This window comes from Phoca vitulina, unplaced genomic scaffold (genome assembly GCF_004348235.1).
Source record: "Phoca vitulina isolate PV1807 unplaced genomic scaffold, GSC_HSeal_1.0 scaffold8, whole genome shotgun sequence".
Lineage (NCBI taxonomy): Eukaryota > Metazoa > Chordata > Mammalia > Carnivora > Phocidae > Phoca > Phoca vitulina.
In genome coordinates this window covers 46407990-46426048 of record NW_022589711.1, presented here as the reverse complement: position 1 = coordinate 46426048, position 18059 = coordinate 46407990, and the positions used below count along the sequence as shown (strand labels likewise).

At 43.7% G+C, this 18059-nt stretch overlaps 2 protein-coding genes across 16 annotated transcripts in view; both read right to left on the bottom strand.

Annotated features, from left to right (window-relative positions):
* Window positions 1-1209, bottom strand: part of UMPS (uridine monophosphate synthetase) — a 29810-nt gene extending 28601 nt beyond the window's left edge. For both annotated transcript variants that reach the window (XR_004299802.1, XM_032406740.1), the window contains exon 1: window positions 230-1209. Coding sequence is in view for 1 of the 2 variants with exons in the window: in XM_032406740.1 (XP_032262631.1) it covers window positions 230-385 (156 nt within the window). In the remaining variant the exon portion in view is untranslated. The remainder of the gene's footprint in view (window positions 1-229) is intronic.
* Window positions 1210-1910: 701 nt separating this feature from the next.
* The window catches only part of KALRN (kalirin RhoGEF kinase), a 641436-nt gene continuing 625287 nt past the window's right edge, over window positions 1911-18059 (bottom strand). For 10 of the 14 annotated variants that reach the window (XM_032406711.1, XM_032406713.1, XM_032406719.1 and 7 more), the window contains 3 exons: window positions 12902-13102; window positions 9629-9767; window positions 1963-9038 (listed from right to left, as the gene is read on the bottom strand). In XM_032406711.1, the coding sequence (XP_032262602.1) occupies window positions 8493-9038; window positions 9629-9767; window positions 12902-13102 (886 nt within the window). In that variant the 3' untranslated portion in view covers window positions 1963-8492. Of the gene's footprint in view, window positions 9039-9628; window positions 9768-12901; window positions 13103-18059 lie in introns of all 14 variants that reach the window. The other 4 variants (XM_032406734.1, XM_032406732.1, XM_032406716.1 and 1 more) reach the window with 2 other exon arrangements.

The window sequence follows — 18059 nt, the reverse complement described above, 5'->3', positions numbered from 1 at the left end:
TTTTTTAATTTTAAGAAAGGTCTGTTCATTTCACATGAACGGTCCTCAAGAGCCTAACAGTTCCTGGCCTCTGGGCTTCTTACATCGACTCCCTAGGACTACAGCTTGTTAGTACGGCTGCCTGCTTGGCTCTTTTGCTCTCACCCACAGCCCAACTCCTTCACCTTCTCAACCTCCTGGTCCCCATTCCGGCCACCCAGCCCCGTCCTTCCCTTTCCCGGGCTGGCACCTGACTTAGCAGACGCGGTCGAGACACGATGCCACGCAGATCGATATAAACAGGGGAAGAGAGCCCGCTCTTCAGTACGAAGTTCCCAAACTTGAACGCCTGCACGTCGTACAGACCCGTTACCAATGATCCCAAAGCTGCTTCTGCGGCTGCCATCTCCACGCGCTCCCGGTCTCGTTCTAAACTCCAAAAAGCGCCAGGCCGGCGGCGCCCCGATGTCGTCACCCGAGGAAGCCCCGCCTCTTCCGCCGTCTCTTCCGGCGGCCTCGGGGCTCGCAGGGCACCACTCTGGTGCTTCAAGTAGCGGTGAGTGTCTGGTGGCGGAAGCGCTCCGGGCGCAGCGTTTTATGTTTCAGCCTGCTACCTGTAGATCGGGTCGCAGGAGTTCAAAGCTCCGAATACCTAGACTGACCTCCGAGTCATAAAGCCGAGCATCTCTAGAGAGATTGTTTAAATCCTGCCCGTTTTATAGCTCAGTGTCCCCGTAATTATCGCCTGTAGTTATTTGCCAGTATTAGCCACGACTCCTCCTCTCTCATACCCCTTCCTCCCCCGACCCTGGTTTCACCATATAGACAGGTCTCGAAGACGGGGATCTTTACTCAGTTCTTAACTAGCTTTATGGCATCTAGCACATGACAATGTCAGAGCAACTAGCACAGGGGACCATAAAGCGCTTAGCAGGTAATTGTTCATTACCTCTTCTGTCGGAACTGTCTGTCCTGGAGGAGGACGTGTGTTTATTCCCGTTAGCTCAGCTGCTTGGTAGGTAGTAGTTAAGTGTACAGCAAATGAGGAAGGGAGGGAGGAGAGTAGAGGAGGATGAATTGCTCCGTATCAAGGTTATCCAGGAGGATAATTTTGCCAGCCAATCTGAAAATCCAAGCGTATTTGGTCTTTACAAATAAATCCCTTAAAGTGGGGGAAATCCCCATTATGTGTAGAAGGCAATACTTTAAGAGAAATAACCCTTAAAACCTTGGGGCTTGTGATGGTTACTCATTAAACCGATTCTGATTTCTGTATTTCTATATTTTTTTTAAGATTTTTTTTTTTTTTTTTTTTTTTTTTCTTAGACGCACAAAGAGAGAGAGAGAGAGCATGAGCAGGGGGAGAAGCAGAGGGAGGGCGAGAAGCAGACTCCCCGCTGAGCAGGGAGCCCGATGCGATGCGGGGCTCGATCCCAGGACCCTGGGATCATGACCTGAGCCGAAGGCAGACGCTTAACGACTGAGCCACGCAGGCACCCCTGTATTTCTATATTTTTAATGTCTGTATTTTCTTTGATGAGATTGTGCTGACCAGCCAGTGTGAAGAACCCATGTTTTTGAGACTTGTTTCTTATTTCAAATAAATGCAGTAAAATTTTGATGAAATAGAAGCCAAATGTTAAAACATTTTTGTTCTTATTGGCAAAGTAAGCTAGTCAAAACACTTCAATCTCTAACATTCTAGCTAATCGACATTGTACTCTGAATTAGTCTCATTTACACTTGAGGGGCACCCGCAGACCTTATCACGTGTGCACAGGCTAATTCAGACAGAAGAGTCCACACCACGATGCATAAATTTGTGAGATTCAGCTCAAATGGCCTGACAATTTTCCAACAAAGCTGGCACCTGGAACACCAGAATGAAGTTAACAACACACACCTGAGACTTACTTGACTTTTTTTCTTTTTGGATAGAGAAATGCCTTAGGCTACTTCTCCAGGCTACAAAATTGTTGCTTTCTTTCCAAAATGCGGGCCAAAAAGTGTTGTAATAATAACGTGCCATTTTCAACTTGTCAAAGGCCTTCGTATATTTAGGGAAGAGAAAAAAAATTACTCTTTCCTTTGAACAATGGTTTTAATTAGAAAGAAAAGAAAAAGACAACCAGAAAGAATATCTTTAGTATTGTATATTTATAGGAATGCATAACTTGTGAGATGTACATTTTGAAGTTTCATCCATAACTTATAACATTTACTGTAGTAATAATAACAAGACAGCAGGTCATCACTTTACAACATCACACATGAGTGATTTTGACTTACAGATAAAATATTTACAAACTACCTTTACAAAACGACATTGTGTGCATACAAAATGAACTGCAGAAAAATTTAAAAATAATAAGACAACCAAAAACCCAGAAGATACACTTAAGGCAGACCAGCAAGACACTGAAATAATTAAGGCTGTGGAATTCTTCTGCACCTTGAAAATATAGAGCTATTTATCAATACTGTGGAGTGATTTTAAATCAATTGTTACAAGCCCGATGGAAGTATGTACTTATATGTATATGTGTAATGGTCCCTATGGGGAAACCTATCCACTTATGGATAAGGCCCTTTATCTGAATGGCCAGAGAAGCCCACTCCAACTTGGTGGGGAGGGGGTCACTCAAAACCAAGAGGTGCCAGTGCAGCTTGCAAACCAACTATTAATAATTCAAACATAAAGATACTCCTGACCCTAGGTAAACAGCCTCAGCTATGGCCTTATTGTGTTTCAGGCTTTGTTCATTTGGCTTTGTGGACTTCAAAGGACAGCAAACAATTCCCAAATGAGTAGACTCGAACTCCACCCAGCAGCCCTAATGGTTTTGAATGGCCCTAAATGGTTTTCCAGTAGAAAAATTGACCGACCTGGGCTGTCTTCAACTGGATAGATTTCTGCATATGAGCAATAACATATACATACATATTATACACTATATACATGTACAAATGTACATATATCCATATTCTCCAACAGTCTGCACTTTGATCACTACCGTTCTCTGACTAGGATCTCATTCTGACGGGTATGTTTAGTTTTTCACAGTCTTCACATTTGTCCTAACTACTGGTGTTACTCACCTTCCCCATAGAGCAGGCTGGAGTTAGGCAGAAACAGAAGTAAAAGCACCAGGGTCAAAAAAATCAGACACAGAGATGACAGATATGGCTTAAGTTAGTAAGAGAAGATGTATGTTTTGTTAACTTCAAATTCATAACCACAGTCTCTGAGATCATGGTAACAACTGTCCCCATAATACTCCAGGATGTGGATTCATTTCTTGATAGAAGTCAGGCATTGATGCAACTCTTAATGCTAGCTCTCCTGGGCTAGCAAATTGGCTTGCTTAAGTTGGGACGCCAGGAATTTTATTTGCACTTTTTCCCCACCACTCTCCCTTTTTTCAACTATCCTCAGCAATCTGAAGAAACAGTTGATCCTGACCGTTTGAATAAAACTAAATCTGACCATATTTTAGAATCTCCCAGCAAACAGGCTGACAAGAAAACACAATAGCCTATGAGTATTTCAGGCTTTCACGAGTATTAATTTCAAGCTTTCCATAAATGTCCCTTAAAGATGAAAATTTGTCTTAGAGTAGTTGCTTTTTCTTCTCCTCTAACTTCTACACATATGGAAAAATGCAGAAATGCCTTTCATTGACAATATGGCCTATGATATTTCTGTGTCCTATTTCTATATAGATTTCTCACATGAATAATATTACCTATTAAAAATGTCTAGTGCTATGGACAAATTTCAGCTCTTTTTAACCCTTTAGAATTAATGAAACAACTGAAATCCTTATAGTTTTTAGAAAATAAACATTAACAGAGTAGCTTCCCTTTTCTTAGTGGAGTATATATAAACCTTGTCTTTTCTAAACCCACCCCAGATTTAATTATTAATTTCCAAATGATCCCTAGACTTTAAATAGTAAATAGAAAAGCCATAATGTAAATAAATCCATTGGAAGCCCACATACTATATTAGCCTAACCCAGACTCCACAGAGATGCTACACAGGAGAAAAAGGAATAAAGCCCACATTCCTCAAAACTGAAGAAGGGAGTGGTGAGTTTGCACTTTGCCTTACTACAGAGACCCCTAATATTTGTAATTTCCTCCTCTATCAAATTTGTGGGACAACATTTTAGTTAATACACAGATATAACCACCATCTAGTTTATAATACCTTTGTTCCCTCATGTTCTCACAAATCTAAATTCCCACGCTCTTTCACATAGGCAAGCAAACAAGGAATGACTAACTCTTGGGCATTAAATCATGGGGAGTACGGGAAAGCAAATATGCTACTCCTGAAACACCTAATTATCTTAAAAAGAAGAAAAAAAATCCAAGGTTTTCCCTCCAAAATCCAACAGTTCAATTCATTTCTACACCTGTGCATGCAATTTGCCTCTTATAATGGATGCCGGTGAGATTCTGAAGAAGTGAGTTGAGATATCAAACAATACTTTATTCTCACTTCTGCCCTTTCAGTGAGGAAAGTGGTTGTTTGAGTTCTTCTCTGTCAATTTTTCCAGAGCATAAAACTTGAGAAGAGAGAGCAGCATTGCCCTGGAGGGCATCCTACTCTGGCTCTGCCATCAGAAATACCGGAGAAAACAGTGTATTCACATAAGACCATCAGCTCTCCTAACCTTTTTCTGTAGACAAGCTTTTAAATGATTGAAATTACAGGCTAAGACCAAATAACATTTAGACAAAGAGCACCTGGTACTTCCAATTAAAATCAATTTACAGAACTTAATCTCATGAGTTTGCAAATGGTATCCTAAAATATGAGTATTCAAAACGCGGAATGTTCAAAGTTACTCTCAGTAAAATTCTTAGCACTGGCAGGGTGTAGCACTTTAAGAAAATCAAAGTATCCTTTAGACATCCCAACTATGCTATTTTTGCAACATTCCTATGAGATTAAAGTCCCTCCTCCTCCCCCCCCATTCCCATTTTAACAATGGGGACGTTTGGGACAGAAAAAAAACAAAGACTTTCTGTAAGAAAGGACGAATCAGGAATAACTGAGGTTGAAACTCAAGAATTCCTGGCCTCACCCTATATTCAGATGTTTTCATTTAAAAGACATTTTAATGTAAAGAAAAAAAATGCTGCAGGATCAGTCAATCTAAATACAAGAACTTCTTTATCTCCCATCCTCCCCTCTGAAAGGCACTACTATTTATAAAGGCTTTGTGAACGACAAAGCGGTGAAGCCAGCTTTTCCTCTGCTTCCTCTACTCCCCCAAGGGTGTTTATGGCTGTGAGAGTCCTGAAGGACACCTCCAACATTACAATTTTTTTCCTAAAAATTTTCCCAACATTCAGCTGTAAGTGCATATAAATCTATTTAATTTGAAACAAATGTAAAAGATGCAGTAAATCATTATACCTTTAAAAAATTAGTATGAGTTGTCCCTGATCTTTTCCTTCTTTCTGCATCCCACCCTTACAAAACAAAACAAACCCCAAAACGCTATGCAATGAATATAAGCCAAGCAAGAAACTTACGAGTTTAACCAACATTATTTTTTCCCATTTCAACTGGAAGTTCACTCTCACTAATTCCTAGCTAAGTTTTGATTTCAAGAACTATGACGGTTATGGTGGAAGTGGAACATTTTCTCTTCTCCCCCTCTCTCTACCACAAAGTAGTAAATATCTGCCAAAACAGGTACAAGAAACTGGTTTCTAATCCTTCTTCCCTCACCAGGGTTGCCCACAGAGCAACCTCATGTACATTTCCCAGCCCCACCTCCGGGGATTCCTTGTTATTTCCAGCTGGCTAAAGAGAATTCTCCAAGCAGGACTGCTATCTTACTCCTGTTGGGAGGGAGCAGGGGCTTTGCAGACAGGACACCTCTCTGTTAGTTCTCTTCAGTGACCAAGCTATATAAAATACACACCCTTTCTCCTGGAGCCTCTATTAAATTAATCCTACTCTAATGATTGTTCTTTGGCTCTAGTTAACAGAATCATACCACTTTGCATTTCTATGTCCCGCCTCTCCTGTCTCCTCACTTCCCCAACAAGTGTACCTGGGGGGGAGGGGAGATTCCGCACAACCCCACACCTGGGCCGTCCCTAGTCTGATGGCAACGCTGTATATAAAAGCTTTGGCTCTAACATTCTGTCAGCTGCCCTCCCACAACACGATGTCCTGAACGCTCTCCTGTGCCCTCCGTGCACCACCGTCCAAGGCCCTAATCTTCTCCAGCAGAAACTCAGCCCATCTCTTCCATGGTCATAAAAACTCAAAAGGACTCAGCAGGGAGTTCTTCAGTCATTGCACACAGTGGACAAAACAGACCTTGCCAAGCCACGCTTGATGGCTATTTGGAATCCTCAGCACCTGCCCTCCGTCCTGTGACGAGCCCTAGGGACCAGGCCTTCTTCTTTTAGGCTCGATCTCACAATGAAGACATGTTTACTAAAAGGTTTTTTTTTTAGTAAATATGTTTTAAATTTTAAAATATCATATCAGATAGTTATTTGTATATACATGTAGATTTAAATGGAGACTAGAGGGGTTAGTCAGGGGTGGGCTCTGAGGGAGGGCGCCTTGGTGACCCAGGGCCATCTGAAACTAGGAACCAAATATAGGTGGAATCAGTTTCCATGTATTTGGTTAATCCTAAAAATACGAAGTGCTATCTAGTCTTATTGCTTGTACTTCCTACTAATTGATTAATCTATAATCTTGGATGGGATGAGGTGGAGGGTGCATGAGGAAGGTGACTCTGAAAGCAATGGAAATGAAAGATGAGTATTTTTAATTTTACATTTCCACTGTGGGAATAAGTGTTTTTATATATTAAAGTTCAGGCTTAGTGTCCACCATCCTTTTTCATTTAGATCGATTTGTAATTCTATTGATTCCTCATAAACCCTCTGCTTGCACTTCTGTGCCGCACGCTTTTAATTTTCTCAATCCTATTATAGGAGAGAAGCAATGCCATTAAACCTAATTTGAGGACAAACACTTGAGTTATATTTTTAAAATAATATTTGCATAATAGCAATTTTCAAAACCCATCCTAGAAAACAAAGGGTGGATCATGTACCAACACACACACACACACACACACAAAACAAAAAATCTTCCCCAAAAACAAAGAAAGAAAAACAACCATGAAATGTCCAGACTGAATTTTTTTTTTCCACTGGGGGGTGGGGGGAAAGGGCAGTTCATAATCACCTTGTGTGGAGAATACGCGCCAAAAAGCAGTGTTGGCCTCAAAGTGCAATTAGTCCTTTTGGTCCAGGGAAATATCAGCGGCTAAGTGGAGATAGGTACGGCAATCACAGTTAAAACTCAATGCTCTGTCAGAGTGACGTATCAGATTTTATTCCATGGCTTCAAAAAGGACTTGGGACCAGGCCTTTAAAGGCCTATATGGCTGCCTCCTTTTGGTAAGCACCCCTTAGCTTCCAGAAGGGGTTAGAAATAAAGCAAGCCGACTTTCTGAGGACTACATTCTACGTCTGTAGAAGTCAGAAAGTGTTGTTAACGTTGTTCATAGGAACCGTAGGAAAGGTTTCTATTTGCCCTTTTGTGTGAACCTGTTATATTCATTACCTAGTTCAAACCGAGTGTAGACATAAAAATAGCCCCACAACTCTTAACCATATTTGGACTTATTTCCTGGCAGGCTTTCCTGCCGGATTAACTCTGAGCTGCCAGTGAATTTGGGGGTAGTGTTTCATATATAGAACCTATGCTAATCAAATACTCGTGACTGAGAGAAAAATCTTCTCATTCACAGATTGCAAAAGGGTCACATTGCTTTCTCTTAATGCACGGGTTCTGGTAAAAGATTTCTATACAAGATTTATAAAATGCTCTAAAAAACTTGTCATCTAATTGTGCTTAGTCAAAACAATGTAATGCTTCGGTAAATAAATTACTGTCTTAACTGGAGCACTCAAAATTACTTATGATTGATTTCATATATACCTCTATATTATAAAACTCTGAAACCTGAATGGGATATACTTTACTGTATGTGTATACGTATCCTATTAAGAAACTATATCTAAGTAATCTAAACCAGAATAGTTGACATACGTGACATCTCTGTTAAATAGAACTTTTCTGTTTAAAATTTCAGCAGGGTTAGAAACCTTTTACACTCACTACCGTGAGCTTTAGCTTTGCCCATTTCACCACTCGTTTTGGAACACACTGTTAAAATTTTATAACGGCTCGTATTCTTGGTATCCTTGCCCCCTCTCTTTAATGCTCTGGGTGACTCTTTGCATCTTTCTCTCTTCTATGACCTTCTGGAAAGCCCCTGGGTTGAGGGTAATTTCACTGCTGCCCAGACCCTGAATAGCCATGGACGTGGTTTAAGAGGTCCATCTCTCAAGCCAGAGAACTGCGTGGAGCGAATGAACAGAATTATTTACAGACATTCAGTCTTGCTTTGGTTCACACTGCACTTCCATGTGGAACCCCAAGGGCGAGGAGACGGCTACGTCCCTTGGTTTACCCGGTTGACAATGTAGCTCTTGACATTGGGGACGGGCCGCACGTCGTTCTGGTGCTTGCGGCGCTCTATGAAGCACGCCAGGCGGGAGGTGTCCAGGGGGATCTTGGAGTAGCTGCCGTTATGGGGCTGTAGCCAGGGATGCTGCAGGCACGTGGCTGCCGTGGGCCTCCTGCGGAAGTCTTCCTGTAGGATCACATTGATGAAGTCTCTGGCAGCGTTGCTCACTCCACAGAAGTATTCGTGCGGGAAGCTGAAGTCCACCCTGCACACATTGATACAGGTCTCCTCCTTACTCTCGTCCAAGAAGGGGGACACCCCACTCAGCATGACGTATGTCAGAACCCCGATGCTCCAGATGTCTGTGCCCAGGGAGACGGGGATTCCTTGGATCACTTCTGGGGCAGCGAACTCGGGGTTGCCCAGCAGGTGGTGGATGTGGAAGTGACCCGAGATCTGGACGGCATCCTCCAGGTCGATGAGCTTCACCCGAGGCACTGGGATGCGTAGGTCAATGAGCAGGTTTTCGGGCTGAGGAGACCCAGGCGTGAGGGAGAAGAGAAGGCAAGTTCAGCTGTCTGTCTTGACTACCAGTAGGACTCTGGTGGTTCAGACATGGTTGTGCTAGCCTTTGAAAAAGCCTATGGAGCATGAGAAATTGCCTATGCAAAGTGGCCCGGGGGCCTTCAAACTAGACCAGATTCTGAGGTGGGGTAGTGTTTCAGAGAAGCTGTTTGACATTGAAAATCATGTCTTCTCAACTACCCCTTGCTTCTGCACAGACTCAAAAAAAAAAGAATGGATTATTCATTTTGGAAAACAGGGGCTTCTTTGAGAACACCATAAAAAACTGACATTTATTGGCTTCCTTCTAAGATGTTAGACGAGGCGGGAAAAGCTTCCCTACCTTCCCTCGCCCCAGATGTCGCGGTGACTCTTGGTGTGTTCTCGTTAATTCACGAATAACACACTCGAATTATGTGACGACCTAGTTCCTGTTTAATATTTGTCAGGATTCTAACCTAAGTCAATAAAATGAATCAGAATGGACCTCCCTCAAGGGTAATGACTGACAGGTTGGACGCGGCCATTTCCCTGCAAGGGCAGCTCTTTCTCATTACCTTTATGTCCAAATGGGCCACCCTACAGTTGTGAAGGTACTGCAGCGCCTCCATGATGTCTCGGATGTAGAAAGCAACTTTCTCCTCCATCAGCTCATCGTGATTCATAAGGTAGTCTAAGAGCCGGCCGTCATCCATCCTGAAAGCAGGGAGGAAAGGGCCAAGGAAATACATTTGTAAAGAAATGGAAAAATAAAACACATACACATCGGTCCGAGCTCTAAAATCTCTCCTGCTCCCCCTTATAAAGGAAGATCGAGGGCGCCTGGGTGGCTCAGTTGGTTAAGCGACTGCCTTCGGCTCAGGTCATGATCCTGGAGTCCCTGGATCGAGTCCCGCATCGGGCTCCCTGCTCGGCAGGGAGCCTGCTTCTCCCTCTGACCCTCCCCCCTCTCATGTGCTCTGTCTCTCTCATTCTCTCTGTCTCAAATAAATAAATAAAATATTTAAAAAAATAAAAAAAAAAAAAATAAAGGAAGATCGATGCTGCCACACATGTGTATTTTAGTTAGAGCCCAAAATCAACGTTCAGAACTAAAATTAATTAACTAATTTAAAAGTTACATGTGTGATGTGCTCCACGGAAGAAACCTGTGTAAACTTAAGACACATTCTATGTTGTTAAAGTTAAAAACTGCTCATGAGGAAAAAAGTCTGACCCCCCCCCCCCCTTAAGAGGTTAGACTGCAAAAGAAAGAAAGTCTTAGGAGAGAGAGAAAGAGAGAGAGAGAACGCTCTCTCTCAGTATTCTGATGAACTGGAACCCGGTGGCTGCAAGCCACTGCAAATATGTTTTGCAAATTGCTTTTATTTGTCAGTTTTTAATTGGGGAAAATGGAAAGTGGGCAAAGTTTGTCCTTGGCAGTCTTGACCCTTTTTGGGATCCTTTGCCTTTTGAGCAATTTTCCAATCTTAAAAACCGTGACTGAGAACATGGTAGGGGGAGCCAGCCAGATCCAGATTTGAGTCCTGATTCTGCCACCTACAGGCTGGGGGTTTGGGACAAGTCACTTAAGCCCTGTGTTGGGTTCTTCATCTTTAAACTGGGAGTAACAGCAACAGCAATACCACCTACTTCATTATGAGGGCTGTGCAAGAATCAGGTGAGACAATGAGGCATTTAAGCATAACTGGTAGCAGTCATAAGTGCTCAGTAAGTAGTAAGGCTTTTCAGGCCCCCCGTGCCCTCTCTAGCATCTGGAGTGCCCAGATGTCAGCCTGCTATTCCAACGTGCACTGAGCTGTCAAAGGCACATCCCCGGGAAATGCTCAGGCAGAGCAGCTTGAACCAGAGGCAGAAACCATCTTTGAGCACAGCTGAACTCCCCCCATCCCAGCCAAGTTTCCATTCTCTTCTCTAGCGTGTTCCTTCCCCCTGGTCTCTTCTCCGAAGCCTAGGACCCGGCCAGGGGTGGGGTGGGAGTGATGAGCGTGGAGTGGAGGGGGACTGGGTTTGTGAGATGCACCCCCCTACACTTCTTGCAGTGCTGCTCCAAGACCTGCAAGCCTTCGCACCAAGTTCACCCTCAGAGCTTTTGGGGAATGCAGATGCCTAGGCCCCATCCTAGCCTAGGCAATCAGAACCTCAGCTGCCTGGCAGAGAAAAGCTCTACCAGTGATTTGGGTGGCCACCAAAAGGGGTACCTCTGGTCACAGCATAACCAAGATTTAGCACAGGGTTTACCTCGGGCACTGCCTATCCACTCACCTTTCCTGAATCTCGAGTCCAACAAACACCTTCCTATGTTCTCACAGCAACCCTCTCCAAAACACGTGTTTCCTTCTCAGCATTTACCATGTTCAACTGAAATCATTCACTTAGCGATCGGTCCTCCTCATCAGACTTTAAACTCCTCAAGGGCAAGGAGCACCCCTTCTCATCTTTGTTCCTTCCAGCCTGGCCCAGGTCCACACAGCGGCTGGCAGGGAGTGCTCAGTAAATGTTTGCTGAACTAGCTCAATCCACTGTTCATCTCATTTAATCCCTGGAACATCTCTGAGAAGTGGAAATAATTCTTCAGACTTCACAGATGAGGACCCGAGGCCCAGGAATCTAAAGACCCTGCCCCAAATCCCAGAGCTGGGATGAGAGCCCAGGCTCTTCATTCCAAGAATGGTTTCCTTCCCTTGCACTGTGGCAGTCTGGTAATCAGCACCTTCCCCTGGAATGAGGCAAGCTGGCAAATCCGAAGGGGCCAAGGTTCTGGGTCCGCCATATTACCTTGATATACAAGTGATAATACTTGTATAATCACCTGGTATTAGGTCCTGGAAGGCTGTTTGTAAGTGTATTTGTTAAATCCCAAGTGACAATCGACCTACTACTACACAGCTATATAAGAGATCACAAAAGAATTATAAATATTAATAGAGTTGGTTCTGTCTTCTCTTGTTTCTTTTCAACCAATTCAAAAATGTAGCCAAAGATGTTTGCCCTTTGGCTGTCTTTTTTTCAACATAAATAAATGTATAGGTGACTGCCTCAAAGGCCCTCATCCACAAACACCTAGACAAACAAGCACCCAAGAGCCACAGTAAAATGACAGCTGAAAAGCTGTACGTGGAGGCGCCTCTCTTGTGAACAGAGGCTCCTGTGGAGACGTACAGAGCACCGGTCTTGGGCGCGGGGTCATCAGCACGCATCAGATGACATCTCTATGAGGGCTCAATACTCCTGAGAGGACTTTGTTCTCTTTAGCCTCTGTTAGATCTCTGTGAACCACAGGACACGATCTCTGTTCTTAGCCTGGGGGAGGTGGGGGGAGAATGTGCTTTACTTGATGTGTTCTGGGGCCAAGTATATGGTTGCCTGAGTTCCTAGAAAATCTGGAATGAGTGGAATATTTTGAAGGTCAAGGTTCCACTTTAAAAGGAATTTCCTGGGTGGGAGACCATGGAGGCCATGGCAGCGGATTGATGCTCAAACCCCTCTTGCATGTCAGGTCCACCCCTGTCAACAAGCCTACGGTCAATAAGCTCTTCCTACACCCCTGTCCAGCCCAAGAGTCCATAAGAGAAAGAACATGAGAATCTGAGGGAGAGAAATATGGGTTCGAGTCCCAGCTTCTCCATTTCTTAGTGGTAAGGACCTTCCTTATCCTTGATTTTTCTACTCTATAAATGGGAACCACATTTTTATAAAACGGACGGGAGGACGCACGTGATGTACAACACTTCGTACACCCTAAGACATCGTATAAACTGTAACTGCCATTGCCGGGGGACAATAAGCAGCCCAAACGGCTGGAGCCCCCCCGAGACGCCTGTACTTACAGTTCCAGAATCAGGATGTAGGACGTGGGGGACTCATAGGTGTCATGGAGAGTGACGTACTGGGGGTGTTGCAGGTGCTGAAGCAGGGCAGCCTCATGGGCAGCCTGCTCTTTTTTCTTCATTTTTTTGCTAACAAATTTCACGGCAACATCCTTGCGGGTGGCTTTGTGAATGCATTTCTTCACTATGGAGAAACGGCCTCTGGAAAGAGAAAGGGAGAAAGCATTTTGCTAAGCTTCCTCCATCAACGAGGTATTATTTTATTCAAGGATGTGTAAAGTTTTATCTGAAGTGGTTAGACAGTAACACTTATTAGGAAACCTACTTTCCTATTTTTAAATTATAATGTCATCATTCGGAAAAGCCATGTTTCCTTCCTTAGCATTTCAGGGTTCTCTGAGATGAGAAAAACGAGTATCATTTTTAGTCAATAGATTTCTCTGTCACTTTGAACAGCACAGGTTCCGTTTTCTAAGCGGAGTATCTTTTTGTAAAATACAACAATAATAATAATGTTCATGAAGGAAGAACTGTAATCGATGATAATTTCAAAAACATTTTTCTAAGAGGCAATTTTTTCCTTTATTTTATATTTATTATCTTGGTATTACGGAAACTCTCTAATATACACAAAAGTAGAGAGAATAGTATAATAGATCTCTGCACCCAGCAGCCCGCTTCAATAATTATCAGCATTTTGCCAACCTTATTCCATCTATTCCTTTCCTACCTCTTGCTTTTTTTTCTGTAGTATTTTTAGCAAAATCCAGATATCATATTATTTCACTCATAAATACTTCAGTCATTTCTAATTGACAAGGACATTTAAAAATGTATAACCACCATGCCATCTTCACATCTGACAATATTAGCCACACCGAAAATAGAATGGTTCCCAGACTCAGCTGTAGCCCAGTAGGAGGTAGAAAGAAAGTGAAGTAGAAGGGGGAACTGGTCAGCAATGGGAGCAGAGAAAGGGAGTCAAAGAGGTGACAAGCAATGCCATCCCAGGCCCGTCCCTGAGGCGCTCTAACCTATGAGTAGAGGACTCAACCATCCAAAGAGCAGTCCATTCCTCCAGCGGAAATGGAGGCATCCAACACCATTGGCACCACAAAGATTGTCCAACTGACTCCTTGACCTGGCTCTGTGCTCACCAAGCTACTTTCAGACAATAATAGTCAGATAGTGTTTCTCCACTATAGATTTTTGACAAAAGAAGAGAATATGTTGGGATGCCTGGGTGGCTCAGTCAGTTAAGCCTCTGCCTTTGGCTCAGGTCATGATCCTGGAGTCCTGGGATCGAGCCCTGCTCAGCGGGGAGTCTGCTTCTCCCTCTCCTTCTGCCCCTCCCCCTGCTCATGCTCGCTCTCTCTCTCTCTCTCTGTGTGCCAAATAAAATAATAATAATAAAAAATCTTTAAGAAGAGAATATGCTGATCAATAAACAACTATTTGACAAATACTAATTGAATGTCTATTATGTAGCAGACATTCTTTTTGCATAGTAAGCAAATATTTGGTAGAACTGATAGTTCTATTCTATATCATAAATTAATAAATTACCATTTTTTTTTTTTTTAGTAATCTCTATGCCTAATGTGGGGCTCAAGCTCACAATCCTGGGATCAAGAGTTGCGTGCTCCACCGACCGAGCTAGCTAGACACCCCTTCATTATGTTTTTCTTTCTTTAACAGATTTTATTTGTTTGAAAGAGAGAGGAGGAGAGAGCACGAGTCGGGGGAGGAACAGAGGGAGAGGGACAAACAGACTCCATGCTGAGCATAGAGCCTGAGGCAGGGCTCCATCTCACTACCCTTAGATCATGACCTGAGCTGAAGACAAGAGTCTGGGGCTCAACCACCTGAGCCACCCAGGTGCCCCCATTCTGGTTTTTAACAGCACTCTCTTGTTTGATTATTAGAGGTCACCCCTTCCAGAGGACTTTGGATGCATGAAAACAATTGAATGCTAGGGAGAGCTCGCCTGAACTAAGTGGCCATGTTGAGGTGCTGCTATACCTTACTTTTTGTTTTAAAATTTTTATTTATTTATTTGAGAGAGAGAGACAGGCCATGAGGTGGGGGTGGGGAGGGGCAGAGGGAGAAGCAGACTCCCCGCTGAGCAGGGAGCCTGACGTGGGGCTCCATCCCAGGACCCTGGGATCATGACCTGAGCCCAAGACGGACACTTTACCCACTGAGCCACCCAGGCGCCTCTGTTCCTTAATTTTTTTTTAATTGTGCGTATCCAAGTTATGCATCCCCATGATTTAAAAAGTCAACTAGCTTTAAGGTTTCTTATTAAAACTAAGTATCCCATCCTCTCACTCCCAACCCCATTTTCCTTACCTGAGAGGAAGTTTAACATATCAGGTAATTATATTTTAGCTTAGTATGGGGGTAAGTCTATGTTTGTGTGGCTACTTCTTGATGTTTCAGTTTTCATTATAATCTGTTGACACCCACTCCAGAAAGGGAGATGTTAGTCTCTCTCCCCTCCCTGTCGCCACCACATGACCATTTTCCCCATCCCCTGTCCTCCCAGCAGAATGATATTTTAATCAATATTCAGTGTTTCCATTATTGCAACTAGGTCAGGGGTACTCACAGTTGCAGCTCCAGTAAACTATGAATATTTTCCTTTTTTGTGATAGAATTCGGCCTCATTTCTAACAAAGACTGCCCCTTATGAGAACCACTCAAAGATTAGTCTGGGACTAATAAGTCACTGCAGGGTGACCGAGTGGTTTATAGCATAGTTCCGCTCTCAAAGCCTTGCTATGCTTCTGTGGGTGTGTTCTATCTGTGCACAGCTTGAAAGTAGCCCAGGATTTGTGTTGTTCCAGGCACAGAATTAGGGGATCTCCTTCTTTAGCTCTCTTCTCACTGAGATTTCCCACACATTTTTTGGCTCCCATGGGTCCGTTTTTATAGATGGGAATCCTTCAGAGTTTTAGCTTCTTGCTTGGGTTAAAGCAATGAGAGAAAGAAGGGAGAGAGGGAAAGGCCTTTTCCTGCTCTCTTCAGCTCAAAGGGACCCCCTTTCCTGTCTTTTGGCCAGAAAGATGGGTTTCCTTTGGAGTTGCCCCCTGTGCATGCTGCCCAGTTCCCTGGTTTGGCCGGCCCTTGGGTTAAAGCCCAACAAACAAACCAGAGACCTCACTGCTGCTGTCCTTGACTTTCAAGTTTTAACTGGGCTCCCCATTCTCCAGTTCTTTACTTCTCAGAATCCTGAGGTAGTTGCTTTTTTGTATTTTGTCCAGGGATTCTGGTTCTCATCAGTGGGAGAGATAGGCCACAGTGGGCTTACTCTGTCTTGGTGGGCACTGGAAGTTGCCTCATTCTAAAACTTGGGGACTAAACAGTGTTTGGAAGCTCTGAGTGGGGGGGAAGGGGGCGGAGAGCCTGTCAATTCGACCTTCACTGTAGGGTGATCTGAGTGAACAGTTTAGTGGGGAAAGCTCTAAAGTCAGTATCTTTAAGACTTTCTTCTTGGGCTGGTCAGATTTCCCAGAGAAAGATCCTCCTACTTCCTGCCTAGACCGTGAAGCTGCGGTTGTCCACTTTTGGAGGCCGGGTGGTTGAGAGAGCTGGGGTCCTGAGTATCCAGCATGGATATAGTCTCCTAAGGGGCCTGTTTGCCGGAAGGTTCTGCTGCCCCCAACTGTGCTAGTGTCTCTGAGAACAGAGGCACCTGTCTAGAGAATGCACCTGCCCCCGGTTCCTGCATGGGGAAGGACGATCATACGGCTGCCTGCGGCCGGGACGAGGCCCAGAGCCACACCCTCTCACACAGTTTCAGCCACTCCTCCCCACTTCAGCAGCCTCTTGTCACCGATTTGCAGAGGTACTTGATGTGGTCAGTACCCCGGCCTTTGGGGAAATTCTGCTGCAAAAGTTGCACAGGCTCTCACTTGACCCCACGGCTGACTTGGACTGAGTTCCTAAGGTCTCCTAGGTCATCTGTCACGCTTTCACTTGTTTTCTGCTTCGAATATATTACTAGTTGTCTCTTCTTCCTGTGTCCTCATCCTTATGTGCCTGATTAGAAAAATTCCTTTAGTGGAGGTTCAGTGAAGTCTCAGGAAGGAGTGAAAACAGATGGCTGGGTTCAACCTGCCATCCTTGCCTAGAGGCCTGGCCCTGCTACATTTTTGGATCCCGTACAGGTCACCAGTCAGCATTCCCAGGGGACAACTCTCTGGCTTCTTTACATTGCCGTGGTGCCCATCTAGTTTATTTCCGGCTAACCGTGCCATGCTCAAGTGCTCTTTCCTTCGGTAGGTGGACTTTAGGAGCAAAGATATTTCTTTTGGCACCATGGTTTTTATACTATTTAATTACCAGAGAGCTATTTTTAACAAGATGGTCATATAGGCCTAGAATTCTAGGTTTCAGTGCAATGGAGAAAGTTGACTCACGTCTATGGCCCACAGACACCTTTTGTGTGTCTCACATCAGTATCTACATGTTTTGTTTCCCTTCTGTTCACATACAGCATTTTTAAAGGATCTCCTGAAAATAGGAGGACTGTACTTGGAGGAGAGGAAAAGCTTCAGATGGTTGGGGATGAGATTTTTTTTAAAAAAACATCAATTGCCTTGAACAGATCAGAAACTTGATCTCCCCTTTGGGAAATACTAAAACATCATCTCTTCTAGGTAAAACACACCTTCGCCTATGGCGCTCAACAGCAAATGCTTGTCTTGGGAAAGAAATCCTGGGTGCATCTAGGCGATACAACCAGTTTCATTTAGAACCAGGTGGGGATTCGATTCATTACAGGAGTTGTACCTAGCTTCACAAAACCTCAGTATAATGGGGCAAACTAGATTTCAATGGCTAGAGCTTATTTTTGACAAAAATTGCTACAGTGAGAAACCACATATGTTTGTTTTACTAAAACAAACACAGGCTTAAGAATTGGGTAGGTCAGGGTTAGAATCCTGGCTCTACATTTGCTAGTTTCAAGACCTCGAAAAAGTTACTTAACTCCCCAAGCCTGGGTTCCTTTCCTGGAAATCTACTCAAACACCACCTCACGATGTGGTAAGGATTACGTTAAATATCTCTCATATAATATCTGCATAGTATCTGCAACACTATAGATACTCAATAAGCATCATCATCAACACCATGTAAATTTCCATTGGCC